Source organism: Bos indicus, chromosome 25, assembly GCF_029378745.1.
Source record: "Bos indicus isolate NIAB-ARS_2022 breed Sahiwal x Tharparkar chromosome 25, NIAB-ARS_B.indTharparkar_mat_pri_1.0, whole genome shotgun sequence".
Taxonomy (NCBI): Eukaryota; Metazoa; Chordata; class Mammalia; order Artiodactyla; family Bovidae; genus Bos; species Bos indicus.
This window is the reverse complement of record NC_091784.1, coordinates 1,428,241-1,443,145: the sequence shown is the minus strand read 5'-3', so window position 1 is coordinate 1,443,145 and position 14,905 is coordinate 1,428,241. Positions and strand designations below refer to the sequence as shown.

General features: G+C 47.0%; 1 protein-coding gene across 2 annotated transcripts in view; it reads right to left on the bottom strand.

Annotated features, from left to right (window-relative positions):
* RAB11FIP3 (RAB11 family interacting protein 3) overlaps positions 1-9,386 on the bottom strand; it is a 60,283-nt gene extending 50,897 nt beyond the window's left edge. The window contains exon 1 of one of the 2 annotated variants that reach the window (XM_019987819.2): positions 8,396-9,386. In XM_019987819.2, coding sequence (XP_019843378.2) covers positions 8,396-8,986 — 591 coding nt within the window. In that variant the 5' untranslated portion in view covers positions 8,987-9,386. The remainder of the gene's footprint in view (positions 1-8,395) is intronic. The other variant, XM_070779346.1, reaches the window with a different exon arrangement.
* Positions 9,387-14,905: the final 5,519 nt, after the last annotated feature.

Below are 14,905 nucleotides of genomic sequence, written 5' to 3'. Positions count from 1 at the left end.
CCAGCCTCTCTTCCATTTGTCAAGTGAGAAAAATACCCAAAGTGGCTGAAGGATTTACAGGTACTTTAGTAGGCTTTCAAAGGAAATGCTAATCTCTCTCATCAGTGTAGAGTCTTCCTTTTATTGCAGCTCAAGCAATCTATGAATTAAACTAAAATTACATTTCACTTTATAAATATATAAACAAGGTCCTACTTATAGCACAGGGGAACTATATTCAATATCCTGTGACAAACCATAATGGAAAAGAACATAAAAAAGAACATACATGTAAGACTGTGTGTGTGTGCATATGAACGGCTTCCCAGGTGGCTCAGTGGTAAAGAATCTGCCTGCCAATGCAGGAGACGGGGGTTCAATCCCCAGGTCAGGAAGATCTCCTGGAGGAGGAAACGGCAACGCACGCCAGTATTCTTTCCTGGAAAACTCCATGGACAGAGGAGCCTGGCAGGCTACAGTCCATGGACTTGCAAAGAGTCAGATACAACTGAGCAACTGAGTGCACACACACAAACACACGTGTGTGTCTATACATATGTATATATATGTATATGTGTATATATATCTCTCTCTCTACTGAGTCATCTTGCTGTATAGAATAAATTAACATAACACTGTAAATCAACCATACTTCAATAAATTTTTTTCAACTTCAATAAATCATAAAATTTTAAAAATAAACTATATATGATTAATCAATTCACTGGCAGGAAGCTTAATCTAAACAAGATTTATAAAAATAAATAAATAAATAAATAAACAAGATTTATAAATGTCCCTGGATTTCTAGTGACAGTGAGAAAAACACCCGTAGGTACTGCAGGTCCTAAGCCACTGTCCTGCTTACTGACCAGTGATTTAAAGCAGTGAACGTCTTTACAGTTCTGAGCAATGCCTCTGGTCCCAACAAATAAACCACTGCGAACAGGCTAAGCCAACAGGTGCCAGGACATCATTCGTAACTGGAGTCTTCAGTTTTAACCTGGTTAAACTTGTTTAAAGAAAAGTCAGAATAAAGTGTGTGAAATAAAAAAGAACAATGAATCATGAAAGCCCCCGACAGCAACATCACTGGTGAGCTCCCCACACTGTGGAGCCCTCGCTCAGAACAGGGACGCGAACGGGCAAGCGTGCTCTGGCTACAGCAGGACTATTTATTTACCTGTGGGGACTGAAGATTCTAAAGCTTTTTGTCCAGGTTTTTTAAAAAATTAACAGAAGAAAAAGCAAAGTAGATCATTTAACAAATTAGAATTACAAGAGTTGTATATCCTTAAATCCTTCTGAAGACATGGGCCATTAGAAAAATAGCTGAGATTTCAAGAAAAAAGCTAAAAAATATCTGCAATTTGAGAAATCCCAAGTGATCAACATACAGTGTGCAAAAGGACTTAAAATAATACAGAGTGACAGTGCTTCCTGTGTTTACAGCTAGTATCACTAAAATGCTATCGGCCCTCCGTTCGTCTCGTATTTTAGAACATCCATCCAGGACACCCTGCCCACAATATGTCCCTGCAGGAAGCAGGCTACTCCAGGCCTGCTGCAGCCAGCACAGGTGACCGATCGGCACAAACAGGACACTGGCTTATCGGTAGAGCTGGGTTTGAAACAGAGAAAAATATGCCACCTCGAGATTGTAACCAGAGTAATATTAGTACCAACTTTTCAAAAACAAGTATTAAACATTTAGACAGAGAAACAAAACTGTACCTGCTGAAGAAATTTCTTTTCCTCCCTAACCATGACATGGAACCAATCCATGTATATATATGGGGGCGACTAGTCTCAAAAACTTCCAAACTAAAAAAAAAAAAAGAAACAAAAACAAAAAACTTCCGAACTAACAATGCAATCAGTGCAGTTCTTTTCCTAGGAAGCTCCTGGTTACATCACATGTTGATGTAAGCTCAGTGCCAATCTTCAGGAGCATAGGCGTGTTCTAATATGTATTTCTCCAAATATCAACAAAAATTAACAATGCATCTTCAATAAGCAACTGAACATGTTCAATGTCTCATAAAGTTTTTAAGCTTACTAGAAAATCTGAGTTTGTTTAGATATATTTTGTTTATGGATCTAAAATCTTAACAGAGTCAAAGTAAACAGGCAAATATTTTGTCTTCAGAGTTTATTTACATTTTTATTTCTAAATATGAGAATGAAATTTCTTTAATAGATTCTTTTCTACACTGCTTGAAATTCATGGCATGGGTACAGGCACTACTTTTCAAAATAATTGAAATAAGTAACAATAGAAAAGTTGGCCAATACTTCAAATAAAACCATCCCACTTCCCAACACACACTCACACAATGAAAAAATAATTTTTTAATATTTCCTTAAAGATTTTTTTCTCATGGACAACTTTTACAGTTAAAATCACGGTATACATACAAATCAATTTATATACAACTATTCATTTATATTGATAACCTACGCTGTGGAAACTTTGCAATTATCATAAAAGTACTTCTAAGGGCCACCTAACAGTCTTCAGTGGGTATCCAACTCTTCTGTCTGATATTTCAATTACAATTACTGTTTTGACCCTGTATCCAGAATTTAAATGAAATAAGTGTTTGAAAAGGAAGCAACCCATAACTTGGTGCCCTTTACAACCTGGTCTGGGCTGGAAGAAGCACAAGCTGGAATCAAGATTGCCGGGAGAAATATCAACAACCTCAGATATGCATATGACACCACCCTTACGGCAGAAAGTGAAGAGGAACTAAAAAGCCTCTTGATGAAAGTGAAAGAGGAGAGTGAAAAGGTTGGCTTAAAGCTCAACATTCAGAAAACGAAGATCATGGCATCTGGTCCCATCACTTCATGGGAAATAGATGGGGAAACAGTGGAAACACTGTCAGACTTTATTTTTTGGGACTCCAAAATCACTGCAGATGGTGACTGCAGCCATGAAATTAAAAGACGCTTACTCCTTGGAAGAAAAGTTATGACGAACCTAGATACCATATTGAAAAGCAGAGACATCACTTTGCCAACAAAGGTCCGTCTAGTCAAGGCTATGGTTTTTCCAGTAGTCATGTATGGATGTGAGAGTTGGACTGTGAAGAAAGCTGAACGCCAAAGAATTGATGCTTTTGAACTGTGGTGTTGGAGAAGACTCTTGAGAGTCCCTTGGACTGCAAGGAGATCCAACCAGTCCATCCTAAAGGAGATCAATCCTGGGTGTTCATTGGAAGAAATGATGCTAAAGCTGAAACTCCAGTACTTTGGCCACCTGATGGGAAGAGCTGACTCACTGGAAAAGATTCTGATGCTGGGAGGGATTGGGGGCAGGAGAAGGGGATGACAGAGGAGGAGAAGGGGGTGACAGAGGATGAGATGGCTGGATGGCATCACCAACTCGATGGATGTAAGTCTGAGTGAACTCCGGGAGTTGGTGATGGATAGGGAGGCCTGGTGTGCTACGATTCATGGGGTAGCAAAGAGTCAGACACGATTGAGCAGCTGAACTGAACTGAACTGAACAACCTGGTCAGTGTATCCCACATGGAATTTAACTCTTCCTACGTGTAAGAGCCTGCACTGGGAAAATGCCACACATGACTCTGAATCTCCTGGGGACAAGTTAGGCTTCCATTAAAGCACAGCTGGCCCTCCGTATCAGTACATTCCACAGCCACGGGTTCAACCAACTTAGGATCAAACACTGTCGGCGGGGGAAAAGAAATCCAGAAACTTCCAAAAAGGAAAACGTGAATTTGCCACCTGCTATCAACTATTTACATAGCATTCACATTGTAATAACAACTGTTTATGCAGCATTTATGTTGAATTAAATATTATAAGTAAAACAGAGATGATTTAAAGTACCTGGGAGGGAAAAATTTAAAAACAACAAATTAACAAAAAGAACACTGTAAGTCAACTACACTTCAATAAAAAATTATAAAACAAAAAAATAAAGTATATGCGAGGATGTGTATAAGTTATATGCAAATACCACATCATTATATACAAGGGACTAGAAGCATTTGTGGATTTTGATATCCATGCGGGGGAGTCCTGGATCCAGTCCCACCCCACCCCTCATACTGAGGACAAATGTATATATCTGAGATCTTCAATTTTAAAAACCAGGTCAAAAGGCAGGTTCGGAACAACAGACATGGAATATACCATTTTTGTACAATGAAGCATCATTACATATATTTTGATTTACATATTAAATACTTAAGGAGTCATCTCTGGATGGTGGGATTATAGGTGATCCCTATTTTTATATTTTGCTTATTGGTCTTATTTTCATATTTTTAAACAATGAACATCTATAAAAAATAATTTAGCTTCTCCCCACTAGGATCTCAGTTGTGTACTTCTATACAATTAAGTGTGTATGTGTGCGTGCGCACAGAACAGTCTGGAAGGAAATGCACTAAAATGCTAATGGTGTTTTTCTCAGCCTAGTGGGATTGTTAGTCATTTTTTGGTTTGGATTTTATATCACTCTGTATTTTCCAGTTTTTAGAAACAGTAAGCCTGTGTTACTTTTATAACATAAAAAATTGTAAGACCCTAACAAAATTGCCTGTTATCCAAGCACAGAAAGGAACATCATCTGCCTTTTAGCAATTCCTCCAGCACACAGGGCCAGACACACACACATCATCAGCTCCCACGTGCACCTGCCACGCACACACGCTCATTCTCACATACATGCAAATCCAAGCCTAGGACTGGAAAGGACAGTGGAACAACTGAAAGGTGTGCCCAAACGTCCTCAGGGAGCTCCAAGTGCCCACCAGTGGAGGACTGAAAAGAAACGAACAGCAGGGAGACCCCTGTGCGTGGACACCACCTCCAGCAGCCTCCTTACTGAGGAGCATAGGCAGGGCCCACAAGGTTACTGAAGGGCGTTCCTGTTCCAGTGTGCGGAGCTCTCTGGAAAGGACCCTAGGCTGTCTAAATGCCCAAGTGAGTGCTGTCCTGTGAAAATAACCTTTACTATTATGATGAATTTCTTTGAAAGGTAACACTGAAAGAAACCAATCGTTTCTCACAGTACTCTTATTTTACAGTACAGTTTATTTTACAATTTCTTCTTTATGATAAGTTGGTGATAATTTTTACAAAAGCATCTGTCCTTCATCATGAAAGGGTCACATCCACAAGGCATCTTCAGAGATGGTCGAGGCCTTAAAGATAAGCTCTTGCAACTTGACAACCGGTGCCTGGGCACATCTGACTATAAACTCCTGGTCAAGAACACACAACCAGAAAGCACCGCTGTAGTTCTTTCTCCTTTCAGTTCCTGCCAACACTGTATTATATTACACCACACCTGATCTATCACCAGATGAGGTAATGAGAACCAAATACACCATGACACTGCTAAAGAGAGAGGGACACAAAAGCCGTCTGTATTATAAATGGGAACGACTTCTATTAAAAATTCAGATAATCCACTTAAATAATTCAAAATGCTTCCTTCATAAACAGATTACATAAAAGATACTGCAAGTGCTACCTTTGACAGTTTGACAATAATCAAGTTGCTATCATCAAGGACAGTAATGTGACCAGCCTAAGAGTCTCATGCACTCTGTATTTTGAAATCTCAAGGTAGAAAGTACAAATACTTATGGTCTTTATTGCTGTGTGTTCCTACAATTTAAAAAAAATATGACTGTTTTAAAAAGAATTATCTTCTAGAGATAGACACGGAAATATTTATGGGTGACATGATATGTCAGGTATGTGCTTCAAAAGTAATCTGGGGGTGGGGAACAGAGAATTTACAAGTGAACAAGGACTTCGGAAACTGAGCCATGGCTTGGGTGCAGGTAGAGGGTTTCACCAGACCTCTCTCTATTCTTAGCTATGTCCAAGACTTTCCATTTTTAAAAATTAAAAATATTGATCAAGGTAGAATTCTTCACTTTTCTCTAAAATACTTCACTAGCAAAGAATATTTCTTCTCTTTGCCGTATTCCGACACCAGACTTGGAAAAGGAAGTCTGAGTCATAATAAAGGCTACCAAAGCTTCAGTTCAGTTCAGTCGCTCAGTCGTGTCCGACTCTTTGCCATACACACAAAAATCAGCCTTTCACTACCCTGTTAATTATCTGCTCCTAAACAAGAGCTGCCCTCCACCATCCCAGGAAGCTCCTCCAAGTCCGGTATTCAGATCACACCCAACTCGGCTTCTTCCCCAGCTGTCCTGGGAGCAGACGGAGGGGGCGGTGCCACTGCAGACCTCCCTCACTCGCCCACTCCCACCAAGTCCTGAGTCATCCTGGACTCACCCCCAAACTCAGGATTCCACCAGGAGCTCCCTGAGCAAAGAATGTCAACTCAGTTCTACTCTGAATAATATTTAGAAGTGAAATGAAGTCGCTCAGTGGTGTCCAGCTCTTTGCGACCCCATGGACTGTAGCCCACCAGGCTCCTCTGTCCATGGGATTTTCCAGGCAATAGTCCTGGAGTGGATTGCCATTTCCTTCTCCAGGGGATCTTCCCAACCCAGGGATAGAACCCGGGTCTCCCACATTGTAGACAGACGCTTTAGCATCTGAGCCACCAGGGAAGTCCAATATTTAGAAAAAACTCAGCCCCAAATAGCAACCTAAAGTTTTTCCCACTGTGATCAATAAGAATGTCACAACAAAAGGTGATTCCCAAATGAAAATGATTTTATGATAGTCAATAAAATGAAATTTTGTGGGATTAAAGTTTAGGGCCACAAAACCTAAGAACTTGGGAGCCATCTAAATGTCATGAGCGTAAGACCTAGTCCCTGTTTCAACACTGACAATCTGTGAGGCCTTGGAAAGTCACTTAGCTTTTATGGGCCTCCAGTTTCTCACCTGTGGGATGAATCTCTTCCACGTATAACTGCCTCAGAGAAAGGCTGATGACCCAGGGAAAACACAAATGAGCTTCATATAAGCTATAAAGCACCGCATCAAAATCAGAGTACGGTAAAGAAGAACAAATGTACCAATTCCCTAACATGCTTGATGGGTATGATGAGGAAGCGTATGTGTGGAGAGAAGATACATCGTTCCAGTGAAAAACAACTGGGGATGCCCAAGGTGCTCTCCAGCTGGGGGGCAACAAAGAAAAGCTTCAAAACACCTGAACCATTGACCACAACCCATGTGAACCATGCAAGCAAGACACTGTCCAGCGATCACAATCCAGGCTAATCTCTCTCATTAGACTTACAGAGGGTCTAATGGGCACGTCTCTATCTCTGCCCATTAGCCTAAGAGATGGGAGACCTGTCCTGGGCAATGTCTTCAAACCAGAGCTAGACACAAGCGTCACACTGACCAAGAGGTCAACATTCAGGATACCCATATGGACACGTCCGGACTGAAAACTCAACAAGGAGCCCTGACGCAGGATGACCCAGTTCTTTACATGACTGCTCAATGGACACCATGAATACTCAAGGGGCACAGAGATCCTGTATAAAAGTTCTTAATGTTCTGGCGGAACCCTACATACCAGGGTGTCAATTTTACCTCTTGGCTTAAACATGCATATGTACCTCAATGTATCTGAACGCCCACTTCACAAATATTCACATGTATGAAAAGTCAATTAAATACAAACACTAGCAGACCAGCCTTTTGGAATGTCTCATCACTGAACAATGTATTTAATAGAACACCTGTCACCTGTGTGATGTCTATCTGGGATAACAGCAGGACACACACAGCCACGCTGTTGTTTCCACCTGAACTTTCGTAAGCTCACCTTCTCCCAGAGCAGCACAGCCCTGGCAGCGGCTCGGGACCCCCTGCCCTGTGCATTCCCTCACCTGCCCAGCACCTCACCTGTCCTACAAGAGTGGAGGTGGATCTGATGGAGTTCTGTGGAGTCTGTATTCACCGCAGTGCTCTAAGGTTCATCCCTCTCCCTTGGCACAGAAGGTAAGGAAGTGAACATTTTTAGCCTTCACTGTCTCCCAAATAACGAACCTACCTAGAATACAAGCCAACCATAGATGGTGAAGTAACTGCGTTCAAAATAGATTATTAATATGATCTTAAGCATCCAAGTGCAGCCTGGCCTTTGCAGACAGGAGTGAATTACTTCAGCCAAACCGAACTTGGGCTCTCAGTTGGGAGACCTGCTGGCACCTGTCCATCCGGGGGGCACTTCTATGCAGCAGACAGGGGGCATGTCCCCAGGCCAGGAGCTACCCTCAATTTAGGAAAGATTCAGCTGTGTGGCTTGGGATGGCAGGGAAAGAAACTGACTCCCGAGAATAAAACCTCTTTAAAGGGGGAAGACGTGCTTCAGCGAATTCAGCTAGAGGTGAGGGGAGAAGCGGTGAATCAGAAGAGAAGCGGGACCCCTGGCCTCCACCGCACTCCACGACCAACGCGCGGGCCCGGCCCTCACGCGGCGAGTTACCTGCTCCGCCCCGTAGACGGTGGCGAACTGGACGAAGTCCTCGATGCGCACGAAGCCGTCCCCATCCCCGTCCAGGGCATCGAATACGGCTCGGAGGCGGGGGCTGTCCTCCGGACATCCCGCAGGCTCGCTCGTTAGGGGGTGAGTCTGGCTAAAGTCAGAGGGCCCGTCCGGGTCCCCGGGACCCAGCTCCAGGGCCGAATCGCCCACCTCGGGCGCGGCGAAGGAGGGGAAGAAGTCGACCTCGCCTCTCAGGTGATGGCTGCGGCTGAAGTCCTGCGCGCGGATGGATGCGCTGTGCCCGGGGCCATCACCCTCCGGCTCCATCGTCCAGGAAAAGAACGGGCCGAGCTCCGGCAGGGCCAGGTCAGGGTCGGAGTCGGGGTCGGGGTCGGGGTCGGGGTCCCGGCCCGCGCGCTGCGGCCGCCGCTCCCATCCCGGAGATCGCCCGGCATCCACGCCGGCCGCGGGGTCCTGCGGGCCGAGCCCCGGGCTCCGGGCGGGGGCGGACGGCGCGCCGGGCCCGCCAGGCTCCGGGTCGGGGCCCGGGCCGCCCGCGGGGGAGGCCGGCCGGCCCGGCTCCATCTTCATGGGCGCGCCCCCGGCCGCGGCGCGAGTCCCCGAGGCCAGTGGTGCTGCGGGCGGCAGACAAAGGCGCTCAGGGCGCGGCGGCGGGCGCGGGCATCCCCGCGGCGGCGCGGGCGGGCGCGCGCGGGGCGCCCGGGCTGCTCCGGCTGGCTCTCGGGCCCTGCTCCGCCCTCGCCCATCTTCGCGCCGCGCCTCAGCTGTCCTCGGCCCGGCGGCGCGGCGGGCGCGGGCCCATGGCGGCGGCGGGCGGCCGAGGGAGGTCGAGGGGCAAGGCGGGACGGGACTCTGAGGCGCGGGACGCTGTGGAGGGGACCCTGAGGAGAAGAGCCCCGAGGACGCGAAAGAGGAGGATGACGACGAGGAGGCGACTGAGGTACCGGAGCGCACGCCGCCGCCCTCGCCCCGCCCTTCGCCAGCCTGACGTCAGCACGTCGCGCCGCCGGCTGGCCACGCCCCTCACCGGCCAGGTATAAAGGCAGGCTCCGACGCCGCAAGGCGGCCAGTGTCGCTTACCCTCGGGTGGGGACCCGAAGGCGGGCGTGCTTGGAAGCTGCAGACCCGGGCGTGACGTCACCGACCCACGCGCGGGGCGAATGGACTGAGTGCTGCTGGCGTAAAGCGCCCCCACAACACGCAAGGAACGCGATCCTGAAGGGGCGGGGGACGTGCACGTGGCGCCCCCAGCAGACGCCTGCTGCGCGGAGACACCCGCCTGAGTATGGAAGGGCCTTGGAAATGCGGTCCATCCCTAGTGACCGAAGGAACGCGTGGCCAAACACTGAGACCGTTTTTAAAATCTGTGACAAGTGTTCCCCCCCGCCCCCCCCGACAGGCTATCCAGTGTTCGTCGCCAGTGTACTGCCAGGCCTCCCAAGCGCTGCGGCAGTCTTTGACAACTGACATCTGTTTCTCTAGATGTCACTGTCGTCAGTGGGGACACGGGCGCCAGAGAGCAACACAGGCACCTTGCAGCAGGCATAAAAGTGGAGACATGCAGATGGGAGCCCGTAAGCTGCCAGGCTCCAGACAAGGTGCATGTAGCATTACAGGCTCCATTTAGAGCCCGTAATAAGATGTGGGGGGAACGCACTGCCCCGCGTACTGTGAGGAGCGGTGTGTTGGTTAACTGAGTAATCTGCCATGACAAAATCCCAGGGCATGTGGCCCCAGTGTTTGTGAGGCTGGCATTGGGAAAAGAAGGGTGAAGGAATACCCCCAACCCAAAAACTATATTCTCAGTTTCTTATAAGAGCTCTATGAGGAAGATACTGCACTCAAAGGGAAAAAAAAATCACCTCCAGGAACTTCCCTGATGCTCCAGTGGTAAAAAATCCACCGGCCAATGCAGGGGACACGAGTTCAATCCCTGGTTCAAGAACTAAGATTATTCATGCCACGGAGCAGCTAAGCCCGTGTGCCGCTACTACAGAGCCCAGTGCTCTGGAGCCCATGAACCGCAATTACTGAGTCCTGGAGCCATAGCTACTGAAGCCCACTGTCCCTAGCTGCTGCTGCTGCTGCTAAGTCACTTCAGTCGTGTCCAACTCTGTGCAATCCCATGGACTACAGCCTGCCAGGCTCCTCCGTCCATGGGATTTTCCAGGCAAGAGTACTGGAGTGGGGTGCCATTGCCTTCTCCGACCCTCCCTAGAGCCCATGCTCTGAAACAAGAGACGCCATCGCAATGAGAACCCCAGGCACCGCAACTAGAGAGTAGCCCCCGCTCACCGCAGCTGGAGACAGCCTACAATGCAACAACGCAGAGTCCATGCATTGCAATAGAACTCAGCACAGCCAGGAAAAAAACCATCTCCAGTTTTGGTGAGAATCTGAAATTGGACTGATGCCTTTGGCCAGACACAGCTTTTAAAGGTAGTTATAGTGATGTGTCAACTTTTCTAAATAAGGATGTTAGCAGGGGGAGGTGAAACCAAATGAGGCAAGGGCTGCACCCCCAAGGAAACAGCTCTCTTGCTGCTATGCCAGTTCCTGAAAAATCTGCATGCCTTGGCTGGCCAATGTACCCAAACAGAAGTCCAGCATGGAGAACACGCACCTTCCTGCTTGGACCACTTCAAGAGACTCTGTCCCTGAAACATTAAAGGTGACAAGTGCCTGGTCAGTCATTTGGACCTCCAGCATCCACGTAGACATTTTCCATCTCTAACGTTCAAGATGAAATGAACCAGCTCGAGGGAAGCAGGCTCTGCTGCCGTTTTGACCTGCTCCTCCACGCCCACCCCATGCACATTTTAATTTAGCCATCTAACAGGTACACAGAAGAGGAAGGGAGAGGGTGGGGTGGGTGCAGCTCACATCTGTTGGCATTTAGGCCTGAGTGACTGTCTGCGAAAACCTCCCTCTATGAGTCCTTCTTTTTGAAAGGTACCTGGGATAAACACGTATCTTTTGGAACTCTCAAGCAAATGGGTCTCCTTGATCCCTTGTCCCTGGTGACCTTTGACCTATGGAGAAAGATGGGAAAAAGAAGACCAGCAGGGTGACTCAGCAGATTCCTAGCACAGAACTGTTGACAGGGGAGCAAAGGGAAAGCAGGTCAGGAAGCCTCAGTGGAAGAATGCACAGGTCTCCCCTGGGGAAGGGCCTCTCCACTGCCCGGGTGAGAGCTGGCCATTGACAGCAAGGGGGTAGGGGGACGACAGACAAGGCTAAATCTGATCACAAGTATCTCTTATTTAATGCACATCTCAAAAAAAAAAAAAAAACAACAACAACAAGAAACACAAAAATTATAGTGGACATTACATATGTTTCCCCCATTTTTGCTAGTCTGATGAACTTAAAATGGCATCTCATCTTGTCTTATTTTAATTTAGCTGAATGCTAGTATGGTGGAGCATTTCTTGCTATGTTTAGTGACCAACTGGTGCTGCTGCTGCTGCTAAGTCGCTTTAGTTGTGTCCTACTCTGTGCGACCCCATAGATGGCAGCCCACCAGGCCCCGCTGTCCCTGGGATTCTCCAGGCAAGAACACCAGAGTGGGTTGCCATTTCCTCCTCCAATGCATGAAAGTGAAAAGTGAAAGTGAAGTCGCTCAGTCGTGTCCTACTCTGTGCAACCCCATAGACGGCAGCCCAGCAGGCTCCGCCGTCCCTGGGATATTCCAGGCAAGAGTACTGGAGTAGGGTGCCATTGCCTTCTCCGACTGACCAACTAGGGTCTGTGAACTGCCCACTTGTAGCGCTTGCCTGTTTTTCTTTTGGGTTCTCTGACTTTTTCTTTAGGGAAATCTCTCATCAGTTTGATATTGCAAATATCTTCTCCCTGCTTGTGACCCCTTTGTGATCTCTGTTGGAGAAGATTAGACATACATCTTTAATTTTTAGTAGTCAAACCCATTATTTTTATCCTTGGTGACTTTGCTAGTAAAAAAGAAAAGATCGACTTTTCTATAGCTGGTGCCAGTTGTCTGTACAGAAACCTTACAACTAGATCCCGAAGTGACATCGATACAAAAAATAATTAGAGAAATCAAACACATAAAAGCGGAAAGTGAGGGAATCACCTGGCAGTCCAGTGGTCAGGACTTACCTCTCCCAAGGGTGCAGGTTCAAACCCTGGTCGGGGAACTAAGATCCTGCTAGCCATAAGGTGTGGCCAGAAAAAAAAAAAAATAATAAAAACTTTAAAAGCTTTAGAAGACTTTGAAAAATATCTTTATTATCTTGGAGCAGGAAATTTTCTTACATAAGAGTAAAAACTGCAAACAAAGAGAATGATTTGAACTTAAATACATTAAACTTTCCATAAGTAAAGGAACACAAATCAGATTGAGCAGGGCTGGGGGAAAGGGAAATTAGTTGGAGTGAAGGAACTGTTTCATACCTTGATTGTGATACCTTGGTTCTATAACTGAAAGTGTTTGTCAAAATTCACAGAACTGTACACTACAAAGAATGAATTTTACTGTATGTAAATTACACCTTAGTAAAGTTAATTTTAAAAACTTCGCTTTCTGTTTGACACAAGACACATCATAGATTGGTGTCTTAGTCTGCTCATGGTGCTATGACCAAATGCCATATACTGAGTGTTAAAAAACACATTTAGTTTTCACAATTCTGCAGTCAGGGAAGTCTGAGATCATGATGCCAGTGTTAACCTGAAACAATTAAAAAGCTGGCTATTTAACAGCAAAATGGGTTTATTCCGAAGCAGCAAAGATCTATAATTGGAGACATGCAAATATGGCCAGCAAAGGAGAGGAACTGTTTTTATAGAGGAGAAAGAGGGGGTTGGAAGAGGCTGTTATAAACAAAGTGTCCATTGGAGGAAACTGGGAGTTCAGAGTGCAGGGACTTTTCACTGGCTGAGTTGTGACAAGCTCTCATTGGCTAGACTGTTGCTGAAGGAAGAGAAATTGTTGCTTCCTGCTGCTGGGTAGTGTAACAATGGCAGATATTGGGATCTATGTTGTTGAGTGGTATGTGCCTGAAAGCGCCCCCTTCTGGCAGCCTGGCTCTATTTTCATGGAGCTCCCAAGTTCAGGAGGAGGGATCCCAAGGTCAAGGGGAAGCATCTGAGCTGGCCAGGGGTGACCCCAGTGCCCCAGGGAGGCCTGGGGGTAGCCCTGGCGATGCCAGCAGGAGAGGGCAGAGGTCTATTCCAGAGGAAGAAGGGACCTGCTGCAGACCCGTGATGGGGTCACAGCAAGGAGGACCAGGGCCACCAAACAGCCTGCCCCCCGGGCACCCCCGGAAAGGGTTCTAAATTCGGCTGTGGCCCACGCCCCTGCTGTCTGTCCCACCTTCTCCCACAGAAGAGGCTGGCCTCGCCGTCCCGGCCTGAACCACCATCCTGGCTGGGTAATCTAGGGTGAGGGGCACAGAGAGGCAAGGGGCTTTCCAGGCTGGAGAAGAGGCTTTGCAGGCGCCCAGTGTGTTTGTCCTCTTAATTGTGGTTCAAGGACGTGGACGGTCAGAGCTCTCCAAACTCTGTTTGTCACTTGGGCGCGATCTGTCAAATGCTGATTATACCTGTCAAGCTGCAAACAAGAACTGCTGGCCAGATATTTTCAATCTGTGATGTTGAAAACGACATAAGCATTTTGCATGGGGTAAGCACACCAAGAGCAGGGTCGATTTAGATCTAGATCACACCCACCCTCCACAGCTCCTGCAGCCAGGGGCGCAGTCCACACTCGTGTTTACCGATATTTATTCAGGGGGGATGGGTTTTTTCTCACATTCAAATTTAGTAAAGTACATTTCTTAGAGTAAAAATAGACCATGAGTTTGTAAGTCACAATTTAACTCCTCCTGAGGCAGCCGAGGTTTGGATGATTTCCTTATCTTAACGTCTCACTCTGCAGTTCCTGTGACGACAGGCATCTCCAGTCCTTGTGGTGCCCACGTCGACACCCTCTGAGCCTCCCCTGCACCCAGGATCCCAACCCGTGTCCCGGGAGGGGTGCCGAGGACCAGACTCAGAGGTTTGTATGCAGATCCAGGATCTCCTGTTTTAGCCTCAGGTCATGGTTTCCAGAGGTGAAGATCTGGAAACTTACCAGAGACGTGGCCTCGCTGAGTGATGCAGGGAGAGACGCTGCGTCTCTCCTTTACCACTCTCCTCCCATGGGGTAAAAATTGTCCAAATTACACATGATGGTGGAAGAGTTAAAAGCAGATTTCTGACATTCCTTATTCCTTCTTCGGCAGACTTCTGTCAGTGCTATCTTCGGCAAGATGCTCTGATGTACACATGCGATGAGGTGCCCCGCCCCCAGATACTCCAAAATTTGGAGATAAAGTTATCCTCTGGGACTTCAATTAATGAACTCCATGCCCTGTCCATAGGGTCGCAGAGTCAGACACGACCTGAAGCAACTTAGCACATACTGATAATGCGTCACCTAGGAAATGAAGCAAGTCAATCAGTAAATAAGTGACTAAAGAGTTTGAA